The 25224-nt window shown below is 34.8% G+C and overlaps 1 protein-coding gene across 1 annotated transcript in view; it reads right to left on the reverse strand.

The window, feature by feature from the left end:
- Window positions 1-25224, reverse strand: part of LOC145683303 (brachyurin-like) — a 460948-nt gene that overhangs the window by 104098 nt on the left and 331626 nt on the right. The window contains exon 7 of the mRNA XM_081754665.1: window positions 2028-2257. Coding sequence (XP_081610791.1) covers window positions 2028-2257 — 230 coding nt within the window. The remainder of the gene's footprint in view (window positions 1-2027; window positions 2258-25224) is intronic.

A 25224-nucleotide genomic window follows, 5' to 3' on the forward strand; every position in this document is an offset into this window, starting at 1 on the left:
AAATTGATTCTGTTTTGTGCCGTATGGCGGAAAATTTATGAGTCTTTATGGCCAATCGACTAGATGTGTTCGTGTGACGAATAATCTCACATTAACACATGTAGCAAAGACTGTTTGAGGTGCTCTTTTACTTGATGTATTGTTTATAATTGTACGTAAAATGAAGTAAGTACTAGCAAGAATAAAACATTGGTATCCATTTTGAAACACCCTGCATTTCTCACCAACAGTATTGTACTAAGATGTAAAAAGAACAGAAAATTTTCCTTCTAAAGTTGTTGTTTACAACAACGATAATATCATTAGTCGAGACTATAACTACTACAACAACACGAGTTACAAGTCAAAAAACGTAATAAAATATACACTCGTAATTCTTTCGGACCCACGTCGCCAAAGTGGCACAGAAAGGTGTGTCACTTTTTAAATCCGCTCCTGTGTGGACACTAATTAAGATATCGGGATATTATTTTTGCAAAATAAGACTGGACCATAGTTTATCATACTAATTTATTTTTCTTCTGGCTGTCGAATTTCCTTCTTAAATTTCACCACAGTCAAAAAACTGAAAATTTTAGAATTTCGAATTTCCTTTACTTCTTTTTCTCTGTAGCTTCCTTCCTTAAAGAGAAACCTCCTTAAGACTTACACGGTAGACACCTCGGATGGATACATACCTGTTGACATTAATTTGAGGGCGTGCGCGCAGTGTTGCCAACTAGGAAATGTAAAATGTCCCTAAATTTAGGCAAAAATTCGAAACTTTTGTTTATATATCCGTACGTATACATCCGAGTGCAAGTCAACTTACACCAGTCGAACATTTGGGGTCTTACTGAACGAACTCGGGCACAGATCGTTAAAATGGAGTAATTAGGGAGCGCACGAAAAATTCGTATTTAGTTTCTGACCCTTGATTTTTCCCGTTTCTGGGGGGCGCGGTGGCTCAGTGGTAGATCCTTCCCCTCCTGTGATTTGGGTTAGTGGTTCGAACCCAACTCGTTCCGTGTGGACTTTGTGGTGCACAAACACCGTGCAAGTGGGTTTTGTCGGGGCTCTCTCGTTTACTCCCACTTTCTTCATTCCACCATTTCGTTCATTTCTCATCATCACCGTTTCCTTTAGTCTAACCGGCATATGCGTGGGACGTAAAACTGAAAGATTTTTTCTGGTTTTCCCTACCTTTCTGTTTACCGTAATACATTTATGGTAATTAGAAGATTTGTTCCTCAAATATCACCATCATAGCTGTAGGATATATTAGTGGTGTACCAGTTTTTAATTTGAGATAGATTGAGTCTGTTTGGTAGCAGTGACGCCGGCTTGTGTTACAGACGTTGTACAATTTTTATATATAATTGTATCGTAAATGTATAGAATATAAACACACTGTAAATGTATTGTGTGTAAATACAAAACTTGCAAGGGCATCTGTTTGTGATGTGGTACTTGGAGTACGTATATTATCAAACCGTAAAGTACGATATATATTCAGGAAAGAATTTACAGACTTTTTCCTGCACGTTGCGCTTGAATGTCGATTAATAAATATTTCATTGATTGTGCATTCTAGTTTTTCCCAAGACCGCCAAGTGAAAGCATACCTATGAAGAGTTTGGTCAACAGCATCAATTTCTTTCCGGCCAATTCTTTTTCTTTTTTGTGCAATTCTTTCAGCCTCTAAATTTGTATACAGCAATTTTTCATCGAGCACATGAAGAGTAAGAAATATATGTTCAATCTAGATTTCGAAGACGAAGCAGTGACAATTCCAGTTAATCCAAAAAAGTAATACACTGATTGCAAAAGTTTGGGCAGAAAACACGTACCATTTAGAGAAATTTATAATAGGTAAATAGCTTTAAATGTTGTTATCGTTTGACTTTCGAATTGTATTCACAAAGACCTATAATTCTTTAGATTCATCACAAGATTATTTATTAATTACTTCTAATAATATTTGAAAACTTCATCATTCCAAAATTTATCAAGAGTACATATCAATAATTACAGTGCGAAATACTTACACCACAAACACCTGTTGTTCCTCCAGTTGGGATAAGGCATATGTGGTAATAGTCGAAATTGAAATCGAATTTCTGAGCTGGATCAGTTAGTTCCAATATCTTAGCAATGATGTCAAATAACTTAGCAACGATGTTAGTATCTATGACTGTCATACTAGCCTTCTGTAGAATCAATGGTAATTCGCCGTTCATATTTAGAGCGCCCCATCCAGCAACAGTGCATATTGTGCCTTAAAAATACAGTAATTATTTCTTTAAAATAAATAACATTTAATATCATGAGGCAACAAATTGAAATAAGATTGTATTACAGAAAACTTGGTATTATTAATTTTGCAATGACTAGAATAAGAATTGTTTCGACTATTAATCGTGTTATTAATAATGAGTCTGGTGAGCATTCAATCATTTTGATACACATTACACGCGTTATCAAAAATGTCATACGGACTTCATGCTTTATGACACTGGTGAAATAACAAACAAAAGTCCCTGGGACATTTGAGTTGGGCAATGTTTATTCACAATATTACCATTCAACCATTTTACGGAATAATATAGAAAAAACTGAATACTACTTTTCGTGTGGTTCTTGATCAATTCAGTCTTTATAAATTTGGTTATTATCGTGACGACTATGAAGCTGGAAACATGAAGAGTAACTAACTAGTTACATCAACTAAAACTTTCTTCAGAAAAAAAATATTGTCCTTTCTTTAACGCTCAAAGAGAAGTATATCAAACAGCATAGTAAGTTAAGTTATTAACAGTATGTCCAGTGGTGTAGTCGAGGATACAAGCCTTTACACGCCGTATACCCTGATTTTTTGAGTTTATAATTATATCTTCTGAAGACTTAAGTTTATTAGAATCAACACTTTATACTGTAACTAAATTAATCAGATTAAACATTTGAAATTTTAAATGAAAGTTTAGAGCCTGGATTCTTATGGTAATTACCTAACTAACCGATACAAGTATTTGTAATTCTGTTTGTCTTGATTTGTTTTAACGTTGAGTATATACTCAAGTACACCACCACAGATTGGGTTGCAATAAAATTGTTATATAAAAATCTGATTTTTCTTGTATTTCTCTTTCTGTTTGTTGCTGAATATCTTTTGTGTGCCAGAATGTTGTATAATCTATATCTGTTGCAAGTTGACCCGGCTGAGACCTGTGCTTCACTATAATTTGGTGTCTCTATTCTGATATATATATAGCTCTGAATACCCGGTTTGTATTCTTGAATCAAAAGCTTTAAATGTTCAGTCGGAAGCAATAGAAAGGACAGGTTAGAAATAAAATAAATGATAGCTTTTACCTGTAACACAATAGTTTCATGGCATGCCTGATATTTGGACAAGCAACATGACGGAAATTGCACGCCCGAAAACATAACATGCCAATATATTCCTGAACTTGTAGCACGAAGTATTACTATCTTAGATCATAACTTACAGAAAGAACCACAAGATAAATTTGCAGATATTCCATTCACGTTAGGTTTTAAGAGATAGGAATTAATGTAAATAAAACGAAAGTAATAATACTCATCAAGCAAAGCCCCAAAAAATATGGAATGTGAAACAAAATGAGAAGAGAAGGAAAAAGGAAAAAAGAAGATCGAAATACATTGCAATAAATTAAATTTTAACGCTTAATTATAAAGAATCTGTCTCTTTCCCCCGACCCTTTTGTCTCTCTTTTTTTAACTTTAAAGGATAAATCTGGTTCAGTATAAATCACGAACATGATTAATATTGTTTAATTCAATCAAAAAGTAAGTCTTTTTCCAGGCTGGAATTCGAACACAGGAACGTTAGAACAACAATCACATAAGCTGTCCACTTAGAAACACGCGCCACTTCAGGTGTACTCTTAAATCTTCCATTACAACCGCTATTGTCAAACGTGTTGTTCAATGAATCATTGACTTCCAGTTACCCCAGTTCCATTTGAAGTTTGAATTTTATTTACGGCCTTTAGTCTTCTATTGCTAGCACGTACCTTGCTTTCAAGAAAAAGCATTTGTTCTGTAGATTGAAATCGAGAATGAATTAATCTTAACCCTTGGGAACTTACTGTTACATCAACACACACATATATATGCAATATCCGTTTTGAAGAATTAAAAACATCAATCTTACTATCGTTTCCTGGGTTTTCCACATACATACCAAGCAAATGTCCGGGTGGTACCTTTAATCACAGGCAACTTCGTTCTTTTCCCAATTCTATCTTCCTTCCCTTTCCCCGGATAGTGTGCAAGCCGATTTACGTTATTCCTCAAATGTGACTTGCTAAATTGCTTTAGATGCCGACAGCCCAGAAATCTAATTCCTAAATTTGCAAGGTTACGATTTTGGGGGAAGATTCTTCTTTCAAACTTTATTTCTATATTTTCATATTTATTATTATTAATTGCTTTATTCAATTGAGGCATATTCTGGAAGAAGGGCACATAAACCGTTTCCGTGAATGGAGAAAATGAGCCTTAAAGATTTTATCAGAGCATATATTATTGCTATATACTCTGATAAAATCTTTAAGGCTCATTTTCTCCATTCACGGAAAAAGTCTATGTGGCCTACTTCCGGAATAGGCCTCAATTTCTCCTACATTATCTTAGATTAGTGGCGTTGGGTTATAATATATTATGTAAAGTTAGATACGCTTATGTATGTTCACTCTCTCGTTTATTTCTTCCAAAGCACATTCAAATCTGATTTCTTACATTATTAGTAATTTATTTCTTGCATTTCTTAATAATTTATTTCATACACAGAACGGATGGAATAACTCGTAGCATTATTTTACGCAGCAACAATTCTTTGATATAGAGGGAAATTTAGTTTGGTATAACAACATTAAGTATTACTAAAGTCGATTTTCGTCATCCAACTTGTAGTTCACACACCGTCAATAGATGTAGACATGAAGCATCAGGAATATACAAAGACTATGGCATTCATAATAAAACTCATGATATCAATAGGAAGTGTGTTTGAAAAGTACGTTCCGTTGGATAGTTGAAAAAGAAGTCTAGTACAGATAAAAAAAATGTATTGCACAAAAAATTCATAAGAGTTACACTACTTTTCTACAAAGCTCCTCTAATTTTCTAGGCATTTTATTTAGCGTGGTATACGTTTATCTGTTCCTTCGTCATAGACTGTTGCCGTTTGTGTTGTCAGCGATTTAGTAACATGTTCTTTGTACTCTCCATCGTTGTAAAATGATGCAGAAATAGTTGGAAGTCGCTAGGAGCAAGGACGGGACTGAATGGAGAATAAACAAAAACATCCCATCCACAGCTTTCAAGGAGTTGTGTGGTTACATTCGCAGTGTGCGGTCGGGAGTTCTCCTGAATAAAAAAACACAGACTTCGAGAGCATTCCTCTGCTCTTGTTCTGAATTGCACGGCGCAGCTTCTTAAATATCTCGCAATTAATATTTTTGTTGATTGTTGCCCTCGTGGTTAGTAGAATGGATTGTTTGTCAATTAGTAAAATGACTTGTTTGTCCCAAAACACTGTGCATATTGGGGTGTAAAGAATTGCTTTATTTTAACACTAGAAGGACGGAAGCGGTCATTCTCACCTGTGAGCAATGTTTAACAAATAATAAGTAGCCTAAGTTTTCATTTTTATGGCTCATAATGACTTTTAACGCACCTTGGAGGTTTAACATTTCTCTAAAAGACAAATGTATTGAAAAAATGGTCGAATTATAAAAATTTTTATCTTAAAGGACTGTTGCCTCCATTATGAGAGGTGACATGTTTCTTGCCTTTTATGTCTGTAAAGCCACAACAATGTTTTTTTTCATAAGCTTAGCTTATTTTTATTTCATTATTGCGATAAACGGTGTATTTAATTTCAGTTAGTTCTCACATTCTTCTCGCGCCAGTATACTTTCTTTAGTGGAAGTATACATTATTTATACGCTTTTGTTTATTATTACGCCGGCTCTGTAGAAGATTTGCTCTCCTCATTATTATGACACGATCGTTGTTTCGTTCCGATGAATTATTTGAACAGTATACCAAATGAAGATTCTTAAGGAGAAGACTTATTTGAGTGTGATGAGTTAAATGGAGATGACAAAGAATCTAAAGAGGACAATGAATATAAACTTCAGGCAACAGAACTAGGCGGATTATCAGAGTCGGGAGATTAATATTCAAACGAGCCACTGCCTATCTAGTTCGATTTCAGAGATACCAGAAATTTGTACCCGCAGCCAAGGAAAAAACGAGAGAAATGCCTGTATCTCAACATCCGGATGTGGGAAATGCATAAACTGCAGCCGACGGAACAATGTGTACTCAAGTTGCACCAGGACATGCACCTTGAAGAACAGGGCGCCGCAACTCCTGGACCAACGTGTAACGCTAGGAAGCTTATAATCACTTGGAGTCATTCACTCAGTCTGGAGTCATTTGAGTACATGGTAACTAATGATAGTCCGCAGTATTCTACAAAATTTAAGAAACTGTTCACAAATTAGAGCCCGAGAAGCTCTGTAGGAAGACACATAGGAATTTTATATCGACCAATTAGAAGCTGCGACAGGCATAATGTACGCACGTGGAGTGTATGTAGAAAATAATTTCACCTCGAAACTTCTGTGGTCGTAAGTGTGGGGTTCGCCACTTTTTTCGCACTATGGGAAGATACAAGTTCCTAGAAGCCATGCGGTTTCTAAGGTTTGAGGGTAAGCAACTCGTGCCAAGAGACTCAATGGCTTCGCAGCTGCTTCTTAAATCCGGAATCCATATGTTGTTATTTTTATTGGGGACTATAAACCAGGTGCATTTATGACTGTTGATGAACAACTTTATCAATGCAAAGTTTGATACAATACAATATATATATGCAATGCATGAGTAATAAACCAGATAAATTTGATTTGAAGTTATGGCTTGCAGCAGATGCGAATAGTAAAACATGGTGAATGAATTTCCTTACTTGCGTAAATAAGATGAAAGGAACATTAACATACCTGTTACAGAACATGTACCACGTCTCGTGCAACCTTATCATTTGAAAGGACAGCCAAACATTTTGCAGAGCTGTGAAGCAGGAGAATACAATCACACTGACGAAAACACGAAAAGAAGTTTCTCCATCAGCATAGTCTACCGCTTTATCGTTGTATGATACCATATTAACAAATCTGATGACACAGCAAGTACTTCCTATCAGGGGAAGAGCAAGTATCAGACGAGATGTCTTCTCTGTGTACTGTCAGGTTTGGATGCCGCATGTGGCCTATGCACGTGTTTTTCAACGTAATAGACCTCGCAGAAATCAACGTCTGGATCATTTACACAGAGAAAACAGGAACAAAAGTTACTCGGCGAATGTTTCTTTCAAATTAGCAGAAGAACACTCCTCTACTTTTGTACACTCAAGGAAAAAACCTTTTCATTCACTCAGTGTCACCTCCGAAATACCTAAGGTAGAAAAACGGAAGACCTGTGAGATGGGGGATGTAAATACTCCAAAAATTTAAAAACCTGTGTGCACAGTGCAAGAAACTCGTATGTGGTTCATCTTCTGGGACTATAAGTTACAAATGTGCCAAGTGTGTTGACATAGATGGCGGCTTTGATTAGAAAGATGTCAGAAAAAAATGTTACTTTCTTGTAATTTCCACTGTAGTTTATGTCAATTTTTCTTTCAATTTTATTTTCAAGTTCAAGTATCAATATCAATATCAATGTTCAATTATCAGTATCAATATTCCAATATCTTGCGTTGAGATTGATGTAAATAACAATACAATTCCTGAATTTTACTTTTGACTCGTTGCAAAACAGGTTGTACTTTTACTACGATGCCATATACCAGAGAAATTTCATTATTAATGGATGTTTTTAAGTTTTTGATTTCATTAGCTAGAAAGTTTTCATGTTTAGCAAGTTTTTCTACCGAATGTAACAATTGTTGATTTTGCACCAAATTATACGTTGATAAACCAATAGATGACAAACCTAATAACCAAGAGAATATAAATCTTTTACTTCTATAATTCTGAATACACCGAGTCTTACCATTCTCATACACAAAGTGACAAGGCAATAAATTTACAATGTTTCTCCTAAATTCTCGTTCTTTAGTTGCATATTCGTTTAAAATGTCGTGCGCATCTGTACATTTATCATGCGCCGGCACTGCTTTTTGAGTGCACGGCATAAGCGTCCTGCACTAACGTCATAGCAGTCTCTGGCAAAGTGACCTGCTGATGATCGTCTTCTGCTATGTACACCGTCATCACCCTCATTCCCAAAATTATATTCGTCAACATGGTGTTTACTGTAAATAATTAAACCTGAAATTACTTATTCTCTTCTACATACTGAATTACTTTATTTATTTTAATAAATTTTAAATCTTTCATTTAGCTATTATTTATACTGTTCACTTATTTATTTATTTGACAATCATATTTTTATTTAATTTATTGATGTTGTATATGAAACTTAGATAATTTACTTCACAAATAGATTATGATTTCTCTAATTTAAGAAACTCTATATTTCTAATTTCTCTAATTTCTGTAAACAAAACATGTTTACCAGTTCAGAATTTTCTGATGGAACCCGACATTTCCTACGGCTTCGGACGGAATTTGGTTGTTAAACGCTGATCCAGCTCGCCGTTCTCTGATAAACATATTTTGTCTACAGATGACCTATTAAAATAATTCAAACTTATAAACAATTTAATTTGTATACTTTTTTTCCGTTTCAACCGCAACAATCATTATTGGTCGCGGTAATCGAGTCTGTGAAACCCTGAGGTTCACACTAAATTTCTTTTTTTCTTTTCTAGTCGTCGCTATCTGAACTTGAATCATCCTCATCATTGTCACTTCTTCGGTCCAACGAAAGGTTTTAATCGACGAATGTCCATCGTATCAATTTCTCTTGACCCTTCTTGGTTTCATATTTCACCTTATATGAATTGTTATTCATACGTTCTTATATAATGCCTCGGATGTTAAACCTTCCCGCAAAACATGCTGTGGTTCCGGCTCTTGGCATTTCCTTTATACAAACTTTCTGTCCAATGTCACACTTAGGTTGGGAAAATTTCTTCTGTATTTGTTTTTTTTGCGACTTAATTTTTTTGTAGATTTTGGTACGCTACTTTTCTGGCTTCCTTCACGGCTTCGATTCGCACATCATTCTCAACGTACTCACAGGGAATGTCAAGATCTTGTTGTAGGAACGTTCTGGGTTCATGTCCTGTCAGTAGACAGTATGGCGAATGCTTCGTACCATCTGAAATTGAGTATTGATTGTAAACACAGTGCATGAAGAATCTCGTCCCAATTTGTGAATTCTCTATCAATATAGTGCTTCATTACCTGCTAAATTGACCCTATTGCTTGTTCAGCGGTATCTGTATTGTAGTAGGCATCGGTATTTGCAGAATTTAACTTTATACCGAAACGTTCTGCTAATTCTTCCATTACTTTGCTACGGTGAGTACTATGTCGACCCATAAACAAAATTTCGGGAATTCCATGTTTTGTGATTAATTCCTCAAAAAATACTTCACTTCTTATTTAAGACTTAATAGCTGGAACTGCTTCAGCGATAACATATCACGTAGTACTGTCAACGAAAACAATAACATACTTATTCCGGTGATTCCTTGAACGTTTAAAAGGTTCGATTTCATCCATCGTTACATACTGAAATGGCATTATCTGGGATATGTCTGTGGGTGTAATGGCGTTCGACCGGCCTTCCGTTTCTGAATTTGGCAGCTCAAACTTTAACTAACATTTTCGTGGAAGAACTTTTTCATGTTGGGAAAATAGATCGATTTTAGTGGTCTGTTATAACATTTGGTGTAGGAGTAGTGACCTCCACTGTAGATTGAGCAATGCAAGTTTCTGAAAACTTGTTCCCTTAACGCGAATGAAATCCACAAGAGGAACTTCATTTCACTTGCCATCTTCTGCGTTCTATAGAGTTTTCATTCCTTGATCACGTACCAACGTGCCTGCTTCTCTGCCTTCGTCTCAGCTGTTTCTGAGTTTTCAGTAGAACTCATGATCGGTCCAAAAAACGTATCCTTCCTTTGGAGTTGCGCCACATCTACGTCATCACTAAACGTTATGTTTACTTTTAGATATTATTTATTAATTGGCAAAGCATCTAAATCCACGTCTTCCGATGTAGGTTGGATATCGGTATTTCGTGATAACACATCACATGGGTCTTTCTCGCCAGGGCAGTGAACTGGTGTGTATTGGTATTGACACATTTAAAGCTGTACCTCAAGAACTTAGGTGATAGTTTCGGTGTAGTCTGGATATATTTTATAAACCGGCAGTCCATGAATAATTCAAATTTTTTATTATATAGATAATAGTTAAAAGCTTTAAATGCTCTCTCCATGGCTAAGATTTCGAGTTCTACTATATGTCTTTTCGCGTCCTGCGGTCGCAATTTTCTAGTATAGTACGCGATCGTAGTTCATTCATTATTTTCCTGCTTTTGCATTAACACCGCACCTATGGACTTAGTCGATGACTCCGTATATACTCGTGTCTCTATATTCTCTCGAGAAGGTGCTAGCAGTTGTGCATTTAGCAATGCATCTTTTAATTTTTCAAAACCCTTTTGATGTTCATCTGTCCAAACGAACTTGTGATCTTTTTCTAAGCAATGGCGGGAAAACTGCTGAAATTTCTGCATATTCTTTGCAGAATTTCTAACATTATTCGTTAGACCAAGAAATGATTTCAATGCCTTAGCAGATTTCGGTGGTTTGCATGCAATTATCGCCTGAATTACCTTAGGACTAATTTCATATCCTGCTTCATTTACAATATGGCCTAGTGCCAAAACCTTCTTCTCCATCAATAGACACTTCTCAACAAACAACTTTAAACCGTATTTCCATAATCTTTGGAAGATGGACTTGAATACCGACATCATTTTATCTTGTTCGTTAACGTATACAAAGACATCGTCCATGTAATATGACACCGCCTCCGGACTAACGTTAGCAAGTGTCATAGCCATGATCTTTGTTTACACTGCGGGCGATTGGATGTATCCCATGGGCACACTTTGTATTCCGATGCGCCAACGCCGGGGATGTTAAATGTCGTGTATTGACTAGAAACTTTCGTTGAAAAATTTGTGACTCTCCATACACGTTAAAATTTGATGTATGGGCGGTAAAGTCACGGAATGGAACCTAACATGACGATTGAGATGGCGACAATCGAGACAAGCTCTGATAGTACCAGAGGGTTTTTTGACGAATAGCATCGGTGAATTACATGAACAGTTACTTTCTTCGATAATATTTTGCTCTAACAAAATATTGATCTGTTCTTTGACCTTTTCTTTCAGCGCAATGGGTTCCAGATACTGTTGCTTTCTAAAAGGAACTTCCGTCTCCAATTCTATCTTGTGCTCTCCACCTTTCACACGCCCTAGGTCATTCTCCTTCCATGCGAATACGTCAGCGTAATCGAAATATAATTTTTCTAATTTGCTCCTAATTTCTGGTTTTGTCTTTACTCCAAATTTTAATCAAGATTTATCATAATTCCTTCATGCCTCTAACAACTTCTCTATCTCATTCTTTGTTAAACCTTCCTGCCATAACTCTCTATCACTCATGCATTCTTCATCATCACCAATTTTCATATTTCTAGCTTAGATGATCACTTTCTTATAATTTCTAATATAATTTCTAAGGGGTTTATAATTTCTAATTTCTGATTTTCCTTAGACAATATTGCTCTAGGTATTAAAACATTACATTGATTTTCTAGTCGCCTATCCGGTTCCAATAAGTATTCGGTACTATTCCAAGAGTTCACTAAATTAATTTCAACGGTCGTCCAAGTTCTTTGTAATAACTTCACTTTATGACTTAGTGCCCATTTCGGTCTTAAACTAGTTTTAATATTAATTGCCGTGTTCTCGGAAACTGATCTTGGTTCCTGATCGTTTTCGTTTTTCTTTTTGGGTCTTCCGAATCTTTGCACCAATATTCTACTATTTCCGTAATCGATCTGGCAATTCTGAGTTTTTAGAAAATCGTTTTTTATCAACATTTGATACGGAAAGTCTTTAATAACTCTAAACTCTTGATGGAATGTTTGATTTGAAATTTTGAACTTTACAATAGCCAATTTATTAACTACAAGAACATTTTTGGTTATTCCACATATATTAGTTTGCTTTGGTATCACTTTCGCATTTGCTGGTAATAATTTTTCGTTAATAATGGATATTTGCGATCCACTATCTAACAAAGCTTTAATTTGTCTATTTTCGATTTCTAATGGCAAGTACACCATGTTATTTTCTTGTACTACAGAGGTTATTACTTCACGTATTCTGCAATTCCTATTCCCTGTAAATGTGCATCTTTCATTTACATTCCTACCTAGTTTAAATTTTGCGCACCCACCGGTTGATAGTACATTGTACCATTCACCTGTGCAGGTACTACTTGCACGAATCTTTGCGGGTTCTGTTCTTGTGGGCTTTGATTTTGATCACAGCACGTATGCTGACAATAATTATCTCTATGCCAGTTTCCTGGCTGACCTCGAACTCTGTTACCTCGCCATTAACCGTTCCGATTTCTTCGCCTATTTGAAAATCCGTTTTTTTCTACTGCCTCAAAAATTGTTTCGGCCTCTTCCGTTGCCATTATTGTTAAAAACCTATTGTTATTATTTCGGTAATTATTCCTACCATTACTTCTATATTACCTGTTAATTCTAAAATTTTGATTTTTTGTTGGCATACTGTCTCTATTTTCACGTTTTTCATTATCCTGGGTTTTCGCTGATAATGCAATTTGAAGTTGATCGATTTTCTTCTGTAAGTCGGCAACCTGCGTCAAACTCTGCGGTTCTTGCTTCATTTTAATTTTTCGCATTTACTTTTCCGGACTATTACACGGTCTAATTCAGAATCGTTCTCATTGTCTTCAACTTGCTATCGAATTTTTTTAACCAAATCATTTATCGTCACTTTACCTGTTTCACGTTTCACCCGTTTCTCAATTTTACACTTATTTCGTTCTATCTTCTGTAAATCGTCAACGATTTTATCTAAGATTGAGTAGGCCACAGTCCCTACCTTTTCCATATAGTGACGGTGTACACCACTAACTATTATGAAAATTTTCTTTTTGTCCGAGATATTCGAGTCTAACCTCTCACATAAAACTAGCATATCATAAACATAGTTTATGATTGCTTCGTCTTGTTGTTTCAACCGTTGGCGTATTCTATCTTCCATGTCAAGCGTTACGTTTGATCTTGTAAAGTCTTCTACTATTTCGGCCTGTAAATCTTTTTATGAAATTTCGACTAAATTTTTACACTTAAGAAACAGTTTTGTCCACTGTCTCCCAACTCCTTTAAATATACTCGGAAGTAATTCTTTCCTTTTGATTTCGGCGACGCCTGCTATCTGACATGCGTCATCGAATTCATCGAAAAACGAAACAATGTCCCTGTCATTTTTAGATCGAATTTCGGAAGCTTATTGACATCAGCATAGAATGCAACATTTCGACGCCATGTTTACGTTCTCGGTATTCTTGTCTTTATTAATCAAATTTTCGTCTATATTTAAAAGCGATGGATAGTCTTCCCAAAAAGATTTCAACACCGGGATACTCGGGAAATTGAATACTGGTTCTTATCATATCACTATTTCTGGACTCGCGGGCTCGAAGGCTGTTACCTGACTACTTACCTGTCCTCGACTTTCAGGTGTCCTCACACTAAACAAAGTGTTAAATTCAATTCGAATGCCTTTACTTGCTTTCTGTGCCCTCGTTAACACTGTGCTGTCAGTCATCTAACAATATATTTATCACTTATAATAACTTAAACTTAACTTAATAACTTAGTGAGGGAGGGTGGTGAGGGTGAACATACTTACTTAGACACAATATGAGTTATTCTTAAGCCTGTCGGGGTTCGAGCCAAAAATTCGCATCATACCAATGGTGAACGTAAGGTTTTTACTCTCTTTTCTGTACCATAATACTAATTACTTAAACTTATTTTAACCACGCTGGGACTTGAAGCAAGAGTGTCTCTACCATAACAAGGGTAGGATATATTACTAAGAGCTTTACAAGCGCTCCGGGGATCGAAACAAAAGCATCTCCACCATAACAACCTCCTAACGTCGTGCCCTAAAATCAAGGGGATATTCGAAGATTGACGTTCAGAATTTGCTACTACTAATTATCCAGAATGAGTAGGTTAACGTTAAGTGAGAGGGTATGATAATAAACTCTATAATTCGTTTAATAAATTTATTGGTCTAAATAATGTCATAATGTCTGAGTGTATGTTTGGTGTGAATGCAGCAAAACAAATCAGATCAGAAATGTAAACGACTGGAAAGTTGATCACGATCAACACGCACATAGCTGAGGCACACATACCTTCTTTATGCGATGACGTTCTGGAATGATGATTCGTACTCCTTGGCTCTGGACGTCCTAGACCGTATTAATGTCTGTGGGTCATCTCCAACAGAATACCAACTAAAAGCCAACCATTTCCAGCGGACTATGGTTGGACGTCGAACGGAGAGTAGATCATCCTTGATTTACTTATGGTCGTGATGGATCTCAGACCACTGCTAGGCTGCTAATTCTCTTCTGATGTATATCTAATCCATCTGATCCACTTCTGATTTAGTTCCCCTCCAACAAGAGGCTTTTGTTCACAGTTCCAGACGCTGGAATTCGCTATGTCGTTCAATTGTGTTTACCTCAGCTATTGTTGAAACATTGGTTTCAACCCGTATTACATCGTGACCAAATTCCCAAATTAACGATCGCTGCAGATCTGAAAGTTGTACCACATTGAAATTGTTTCAAACTTAACAAACTAGATTGCACATTGATGACATTACAAGTTTCTATTTCATCTTTACAAAACAAAAGAAAACAAACAATCTGACGATTTAGCGTTTCGCCATGATTTCAGTGAGAAGAGAACATAAATACAACCATTTTTGTAAACAAACAAATACACGTGTTCATATGACATAACATTACATTATCACAGTATTTTAATCTTTTCAATTTTAATTAGAATAAATCTTAGTTTCCGTCACCAAAATAAAATCTTAAAATCCGTACACCGCTACAATATGTATAACCTGTTGGGATTTTCATTGAAAACAATCATAGAGATAAATAAAAAAGTAGAATATATGTTTAGTTGCATCTGAAAGTTAGTTTCAATACATTTTGTATTTACAGTGTATTCTTTACTTTGATAAGTTCTCTCTTTATTTAAATTCAATTTTTATAGTCATTTGTTAGCCTGGCTTGTTTTAAATTTATTTCTGTATGGGGTTTGTAGCAACTGTGTAAAAACGAGACCAAACTAAAGAAATATCTGATTTTTTAAAATATGCTCCTACGTTTTGAGCAGAAATTATGTAAATTGCAAGTAAAACTTAATTAGAGTAATGATTATTGAAGCTGATATAAAAATTAGTAAAGCAGTTGTGTTCATGTTAATTTGATTTATTACGAACACGGTTGTACAAAATTAAGTCTTTAAGAAATTTAAATTGGTTATGTTTAGCTACTTGGAATTTGTGAAGGATAGTGATAAAGGAATTGGCCAAAATAAGAATGTTATACTTGTCGTGTTGCTGGTTTCTTGCCGTTAAAAAGATCCTTACCCACATCTTCGATTTTCGCTGATATAAAATGTCCTTAAAATTATTAAGTTAGGGACCATAACAATAAAAGTTGTTTTTTTTTTTAATTTTTTAAACACCATTTAAACTCAAATAATATCGAAGTTGCATACTCCGAGGTGCCTAATACTTTAAAGATGTGACTTGTTTAAGGATTTATTTATAATCAGATATTACTAGGTAGGTGATTTGATTAGCATTTGAGTTATCATTTTTCGTTTTTTACACTATTTTACACTACTCCTAAATTCTGTAGGAAGCATTTTATACGACCCAAAAACCTGAGATTGCAGATTTTTAAAGAACTTTTCATACGGCAACGACTTCAGACAGCACGTCGAATTTCAGTTCAGAAAGAACATTGTACTGACCAAAACCTCTAAAATTTTGAGGACACAAAATTCCAGATATTATAAATTTTCCCAATTTAAGAAGTTATTGGAAAAGATGAGTACAAAGATCTTACAATATCACAAACCTTTGCTGATACAATTTAAAATTATAATGCTAATTTAATAAGTTCTTTAACGGTCTTGTTATGTAAGTCTTTTAATGCAATTAGTAGCTCTCAGTATTTTTTTATAACAAAAAACAAAAAATCATAATTAATATAAATAAAGTCCATATTTCTTTTAAAACTTTTGAAAAATAACACAATTTAACAACACAAAAAATAACGTAAATAAAATTAAGTTAAATTACTTTTATAATATTGTATATTGTTACATTTCTTTACTTTAAACTCAAATACCTTAACTGTATTTTACGTAGATTTCTCTTAAAATTTCATTATATGCATATATAACGTGTTGTGGCTTTCATTGAAAAAATCATAGAGATAAATAAATAAATTTTATATATGTTTACTTGCATCTGAAAGTTAGTTTGAATACATTTTATATTTACAGTGTATTCTTCACTTTCATCAGTTTTACTGTAATAAAATGCCGTTTCTATAGCCATTGGTTATTTATATGATAACCATAATACAGTATTGACCTACAAAGACACAGTAAAGAATTAACGTAAGACGATAAATTGAAAAAGAAGAAAAACTTCACCATTCAAAATGACCGGTAACAGTCCTTCTATTTAGTTCACTACTGCCAGTCCTGCTAATGTTCACCTTTGTTATTGACGAAGTGTACCGCCATTCAATAGATTGCCGTTTTGTTTCAGTTGTCTCATAAGGAACTCAAATTTCACACCCCGTAACTATCTGCGGTATAAAATTCTCACTATCATCATGACGTATCTGAAAATGAAGTGCACTGTGAATCCGTTGTTTTTCTGTGTTCATCAGTAAAGAGGTTTAGACATCCAACGTGCCCAAAGGTTAGGAAAACCCAGCTTTTCAGTAACAATCTCCTAATAAACTCTCCGTGAACTCCGTTGTTCTTAATCCTTTCCTCTATTGTGGGCCGCTGTGGCTCAGTGGTAGAGTATTGAAATCTGGTACATGGAGTCCCGGGTTCAAATTCTGCTCCCGCCAAGTGGACTTTGTGGTGGATAAACTCCGTGTGCGTGGATTTTCTCAGGCGTCTGCCGTTTCATCCCACATTCTTCATTAAACCATTTCATTCATTTCTCATAACTGTCTCCTTTAGCCTAGCCGACAAAATGGTGGGACGTAAACTTCAAAGATTTCATTTCATTTTTTTCCGATACTGTACTCATCACAACGTCACAAACCATCGATGGACACCCACATTGCTCCTCGACATGCACTTGTTTACACTATACCTTAAATCGTGGGACCCATTTTCTCACCATTGAATAGCTAATTGCATTTTCCCCCTAGATCTTCCAGACTTTTCGGTGCATTCCACTTGGTTTTACGTACCTCGCATTCAGGAAACGAATGACAGACCGAATGTCACAACCAGTGAGAGTTTTTATCAAAGCTGCCATTAGAAACAATTACAAGAACGACACAAAACATAGAACGATCTCAAAATGGCTTAGAACAATTAGTGCGCATGATCACAACTACTATCGTACCATTCCTACAGTGTAAAATCAAAACTGAACTTGTTTTACGAACTTCCTATTATATTTATTGAATAGATTATAACTTTTGTTAGTTAGCATGAAACATTGAAAGGTTTTACAACTGGTTGAACATTTTTATTAATTTATCTATTACAAACATGTGCTGAATTAATATTTTCTTTGTAATTTCAAATGGCTCCTTTCTTGGTTAAAACTAAAACGTAACAAAATGAATCGATACTCCTCGTGTTTTGCAGATACTCGTAACTCTGCGATGCTGTCACTTTATGACCTTATGCGTTGAGTCAATAAAAATATGACGATTTTTTTCCGCTACTATTTTGGCTATTCCGTTCTTCCAGGTTGTAATATTAACACTACAATCTCGTGAAAAATGACTCCGAAGTTTATTCACTAAAGTCTGCTATCTTCTTGATAGATTAATGATCATGGTTTAGGAAGATCAGATACGGTACGTACTTTTACACTTTAATTTTTTCTTTCAAATTGCATTCCCACCCGTTCCCATATATTATTAAGAATTTGTGTCTAGCATTTACTAATAACTATCTGAAATAAAAATTATTTGCATAAAGGAATTTATTTGGAGGTCAACGCCTGTGGGAGTATCACCATTGACCTCAGTGGTCTTAAAAACTACGGATTTGATGCTAATATCGGTCATTTTGCATTATTTTATGTCTTGGAAATCTGTGTTCCCATAGGTTACCCAAGGAGGGCATATAATGATAGCTGAATTTGAATGTCCTCGCTAACAGAAGTGTCACAATTGATCTCAGCGACCACGAAAACTATGGATTTGACACTAATATCGGTCATCTTGGATCATTTTCTCAGGTCTCGGCATCCACTCTCCTGTGACCACAGCCCGCTGCCAAATGGGATGAATCTGGAAGTTAATGAAATTCGGAGTTTCAACATTTACCTTAGCTGCAGCGAGAACTATGAATTCCACAATAACATTGCTCATTTTCTACTATTTTCACATGTCCTGATAAAGAATAACCTGGTACTCCATGGTTCGAATTACAAAAAAAGCAGTTCGTGTTTGTCTTTTGCCTGGACCAAGGTATCAATGACCAAAATTTGGGTAACATTTGTCCTTCGTCTGGTCTCCAGCCCGCATATAGACAGACAGACACACAAACAACTTTTTTATTTTATATATATTAGATTAGATTTATTTCATACAACAAATGGTAAAAACGTCACCGACATTCCAACATTTATTTGGGTACACGTCATTGGCTGGACGTATTATGTATTCACCGGATCTCGATATTTTTTGATTGATATGTTTTTATTTAAAATCTTTTTCAAACACTGTTATAAATGGCTGTGTTGTGATACATTAAAATATATAAGGATAAGTTGGTCTGCCTAGCACAGTTGGTAAGATGGGTGACTTAAACCGATTCAAACAAGGGTTCAGGGTGAAGAATAAGTTACTGTAATGAATATTCTCAGCATTAATTAGACATTAATGAATACTTAAAAATACATACATGATCCACAATGATTGCAAGAAACAGGAATATTATCAATACGTTACTAAAAAACACCACATTCAGACAAATTGAAATAAAAAACAATCATAAAAGCAAATAATTTAATGGTATTGCAGAAAGAACTTGAGAGAACTTTCATGTGAAAATAAACTACAAAGTAAGTAACTTACTGTGTTGCTGCGTTGCCTTTGCATTTTGCTTAGTTGCCTTTGCACAAACATACTTCAAACAAGCAATGTGTTAGAAGTTATAAATTGTAACTTCCATCTCAGGGATTTAATTGCCTACTTTTGAAAATGCCAAGTGAAAAAAAATATTTTATGTTGTTTCTATGAAACTAACAGTCTTGTGGGTTGTTACACATACCTTATGTTTAAGCTATTAGCTTGGCCAGTGGTAACAGGCAAGTAGTCTTTGTAGGATCTATAGAAACTATACACCAGACCCGGGTTAAATACTCTTACCAGCATCCAAGCCAATCACAAGCACATAGTCATTGTAAGAATCCGTAATTCTCATTCCGGTAGCAGAGAAGCCAAAACTAAAGTTCCTTTATTTTTGCTTGTAGCAACTAAGATTATTTCTACTTCCAGGAAATGTATGCAAAACACACCTTTGCAACAGTGAGACATTTTTGTTACAACCCCAGATTATATTTATCATCAACAACAGGAAATGACCCAAAAAATGTAATAGTAAGAAATATATATCAAACTTTCAAATAGGCAAATTTCAAAAGAATAGGTAAAGTAGTCTTCCGAAATCTCAAACAACAATTTTTTAAATTTATTTTTCTCTTACTAAAGTAACGAATTTCTTTATACATACGAAAGGTAAAGGGTGAAACTACTTTCAGTAAATTTCGAATTTATCTCAAAAATTAAACTTTCTTTCGTTAACATCGAGTTTCACTCCATTGCAACAGCTTTCTACAAATTGAATTAACGGTTGAATTAAATTATTTCCAACTGTCTCAACGTAATGTGTTATGTAAACATCTTCTACTAAATATTTCCTTCGTACCAATGTTATAGTATTGAGTTTAGTCAAATAATTAATGCGCAATTTATGACAAGAAAAAGGGGAAGTAATTCCGTAGTCTACAGTATATTTTTTAACACACCAGAATAAGGTTATATTTTTCTACCTCCGTTATTCCCCATACAGCACAAGAACACTGCCTGATTTCTGTTTTAAGTATTCCACTCTACTTACCAAAATTCACATATACGATACACGGTTTAGTAAATAATTAAACGCAACACTATAATGAACTTATACGATTAAAATCCTCTTCCATATATCTTCAGCTTTTACATATTCGAATCCCTAAAACACATCAGCGAAACTGTAACTTGTAGATTACATTAGATCTGAAACCAATTTTACAATTTTGAACTTATCCTCCTACGCGTGCCTAGAGCAGAACGACGTGGCTAGCAAGGATTGCACCGCAGCAAGCAGGTAATCACCTGACAGTACATGCCATGCCATCTATTGACCACGGAGAAAACACCTCGTATATATCAAACTGCTCCAGATAGAAGTGACCTCTACCGAGTAGAAGTGAAATTACGTAACCACTTACCCAAAAACATGGTACAATACAGTTCTTCGAAGATTCTTTTTCTCTTCTTCGAACGCTGATATACGTCTAGGACGAAGCGCACCCACAACATTGTTTGTGTTAGTGCTGGAGTCCCGGAATACACACGTAGTCGGCGCGGATGGATAGAGCAACTCATAACACTCCTTACACAGTACACTCTTCACTGGCATATTTATATGAGCGAGTTCCAGCTAGTTAAGCTTTCTAATTACTGCCGAAATTGTTAGTCTTCTGGACGAAGGCAGCATCCAGTTGTAGTAGTAAGTCGCATGTTGAATTGAGCTAGTACTCCTAGTATTAGCTTTTTTGTTGTTGTTGTTGTAATGACGTTGGAGGACCAACAAATGCCCTTTCGTCCAGTCACAAGATCCCTTTTGTTCCTGAAGTTGATATAAAAATGGCCATCTAAACAATTATGTGCGTATATTTTGAAAGTCTTGTAGAACGTTTTTATTCTTATGTATGTCGACATGTATCCTAACAAGGACAGTAAGTGATATCGAGTAGCAATTCTCTGTCAATGATTCAGCGTCCAAATAATAGGTTGCATCTCTTACTTTACCTCTATATTGAAGTCGAAAGTGGTTCAAATTATTTCCGGTTTTAATACTGAATGTCATAGATGAATACGGCAACATATAGAGATATAGAGATAAGCATTTTTCTGCAAACATTTCCGCGTGTAAAAGACATCACTATAATCCAAAGTATTCTACCAAAGCCGCAAATAGTTGAAATTTATTATTTCTTCCGGTATCAATACCGATTTCCGTAGAACAGAAAGGGTAAATGCTTCAACATGTGGTGTTTAGCAATTTATTCTTCATCGAAAATGTATTTCATTTCTTCTGCTAAACTTCTACTGAAACTGAAATTGGTTCACATAATGCTGTGTCCGGTTTTAAAGTTTGGAGGCATAGACGAAAAAAATATAACATTTAGCGAGAAGTAGTTTCTGCAAACGTATCCGAGTGGAAAGTCAATATAAAATGAATACCTACAATACTCTACCAAAACCGGCTGTCGTTAAAATTTTCTCTAATTTCTGGTTTCAATAACGGTTGTAACGTTTATCGCTAAAAAACGAAAGCGGCAACAGTTAGCGAGAAGCGGTTTTTGGGAAATGATTAAGTCAATCAATAAATATATTACTATAACTCATATAGTTCTACTGAAATCAAGCAATTGTAGAAATTTACATGTTCTTCTTGTTACAACAGTGGTTTCTGTAGATCAAAAGTTGTGAAAGATATTAAGAAACGGCTTTTTCATTCGCTTAATCGTCTCAAAAGTAGTTTCCTCCTCCGTTAAAGTTTCGTTCAGAGCGGAAGTTGTTAAAATTACTTATATTCAGTTTGAACGTTAATCGCATAGAACGGGAAAAGTAGCAGATAGCGATAATATTTTTTTACAAACGATTCACTGTCTTAAGACAACATAATTATTGCTAACACTTTACCTAAACTGGAGTAGTTCAAACTTGCTACCACTTTCGATTTCAATACAATACTATAGATCAGAAACTAGAGGACAGCTTGTGCGCCTTTAGGTTACGAATTCTGGGTTCAATTCCTGCTAGAAAATAATTGAAATTTAACTAGCTCGGTAACTTTTATTGAGCATCCGTCTCCTTTAGAATAAAGGAATTAATGGTAAGACGTTAAACTAGTTTTTCACTAATGTTCATGAATTGCAAAATGTAATTCTAGAAACCTGCTCTCTCTTCTCACTAAATCTGATTGCCTTCTTCTCTTGATGTTTGCGTTTGTGTATATCAACACATTGTGCTGAAAAATAATTACAATTTCTATAAGAGTACTAACGAGTTCGTTTACAGAAAAGATAACTTACATGTATTTCTTATAAGGGTTAGAGAAACTTCAGTAAAGTGAATATGTAAATCTTGTAGTGCAGAATATACGAAATACCGCAAAACCTAAAGCGTTCCGTTTGCAAGAGGGAGAATTTGTGTGTGTGTGCGTGTGTGTGTGTGTGTGCAGAGTGTTTCCACAACTGCTTCATTTCTTATGGCATGAGAAGACGAATAAAAGTAAAATTTCACTTGATGACTTAGAAGATGAAAATGTTTTGGTGATGCCATTTGAGCTACTTTAGGGCAATCGAATCTGTCCGAATGCCTAGGTTTATTTGATTTGCTTGATCTACCAGAGTGAAAGCGGGTCTAAAAAGCAATTAGGATTTCAATGACTTGGATAAAAGTTGTGACTAAAGTGATTTAAGTTGCACAAGAAGCAAATAATTTACGAAGGAAAAAGAATTACGATATTGATAGAAAAAACCCTTAGGAAGGTGAGAAAATTAAACATGATATTGCGTACAGTCAATTTATTTTTTCCTTTCACTGTGAGCATTTTTCAGATTAGATGTAATGGTAATTTACTATTTCAACAAATTTCAATACTAGAAATGTGTATTTAACGAAATCTGGGAAAGTTGAGAAAAGTATATAGGAATAAATGTTAAACAATATCATTGCAGAAAGTTAGTTGTTACTGTTTTGAAAGATTTTGACTACACAATGGCTGAACAGGAAAGAACATCCCTAGAAAATGAAAGTGAATAATGTTCAACATTCAAGCTTAATTTAATTCTAGTGCGATACTTATATTCACTTTAAGATATATGTGACACACAACATTCACTGCGCGACCGTTAATAACACTGGATATCTTACGTATTGTTCACCAGATTAAACTTAACAACTCATGTTTCATACAATGAAGTAACTTAAGCAGAAATAACAGACATACAGGACAGTATTAATACTATTAATTTATCTCTGTAGTATAAAGATGAAAAATATGTTCTCTAAGATAATGGCTGAACCGTTTGATGCGATTTTTTAACATAGTTATCACCTACCACAAACTGGGATTTTGTCATGCCATATTTGTTAAATGCTTATTCTAGTGAAGGAAAGAGGGATAAAAATGTGGAACAAATAGAGTACAGCATGTTAGTGAGATAAAACTTAGTATATAAAGTCCTTTTTAAAAACGAGCATTATGTGAAATTTCGATCTTAGGAAAGCAATTTCTGTAACATTTATTCATTTAAGAATGAATAAATGTTACAGAAATTGCTTCCCTAAGAATGATGGCATTCATTTAAGAATGATGGCATCGAGTTTTTATGTATTGTTTTCACAATAAAACGGATGAACCGCTAGAAACCCAGTAATTCATTTAGCATTTGGCTCCAGGCGGATTTTTATAACGTTAAATTCATTAACATGTATGCAATAAGAGGAGGAGGTAAACTAGATATTGAAATATCTAGTTTTAAATTGTGAGTACATCTTTCATCACCTTCAAATACGCGCTTTGAAGAGTGATGGAGCAAGTTCTAAATACGTGGTCAATATGACACACTGATTGTCGGTCTGATCATGAATCACGTTATCGTCATCTGATCATGGAGAACGAATAAGCTATTTGAATTCAATTTGTAAAAACATTGTGCACTTACAAAACATGCTTATCTGCTTATCATGCTTGAATTTACGAAGAAATAATAAGGTTTCAAAGTTTAACATTGGAAATCATTGAGATGCAGAATTTGCTGCGCATTAACGATAAAAAGCAAGTAATTTTTAATAGAGTTGGAACACATGATTAACAGATTGTTTACACCAACAGCTAGGATATTTCTTACGTGAGTCTAAAATGCCTGAATTGGTATGGACACATTACGGGTGCCAAAAAAATATGTTTCTTATTGAGTTTCAGTATTAAAATCATATCAACTCCATAACTTTTCACCGTGTGAAGTTCCTGCATTTTTGTTTTTTAGGCATAGATTATCATTCTCTAAATAGTATCCAAGTTTACCAGCGTGTGCCATCTGACCACTTCTTGGTTACCTCCAGGCGGGTTTCAATTATATTGCATGTTTTGTCACGTTTTATTACAATGCATATCCTAAACGGGAAAAGATGTTTAAAAACGTATTTTAAAATATTTCGTATCTGGAACCTCTCATCACAGAAACATGAAACTCTATGTTTTAAACTCCTTTTTACAAATATGTGACCCCGTGTTGCACGTTTTCTAAAATTAAAACCCTGGCAGAGACAGCTAAAATTTCTTAATTTCCTGTTTTGTGTTTTCAAACTGGCCGCGAGGAAACCTCTTTAATTTTTTGAAAGTACTCTTGAACATAATTTTAAGTTGGATTCACTGTTATCTTTATTTCGCTTTTATTGACATGCTACCTATTGAGAGAAGGGATTTACATAATTAGCAAATAATAATTTCAAACAATTATTCTTCTCCCTTGAAAAATGGAAATTTGAAATAAGTA

This window comes from Thermobia domestica, chromosome 4, assembly GCF_964235325.1.
Source record: "Thermobia domestica chromosome 4, izTheDome1.hap1.1, whole genome shotgun sequence".
In the NCBI taxonomy this organism is placed as follows: Eukaryota; Metazoa; Arthropoda; class Insecta; order Zygentoma; family Lepismatidae; genus Thermobia; species Thermobia domestica.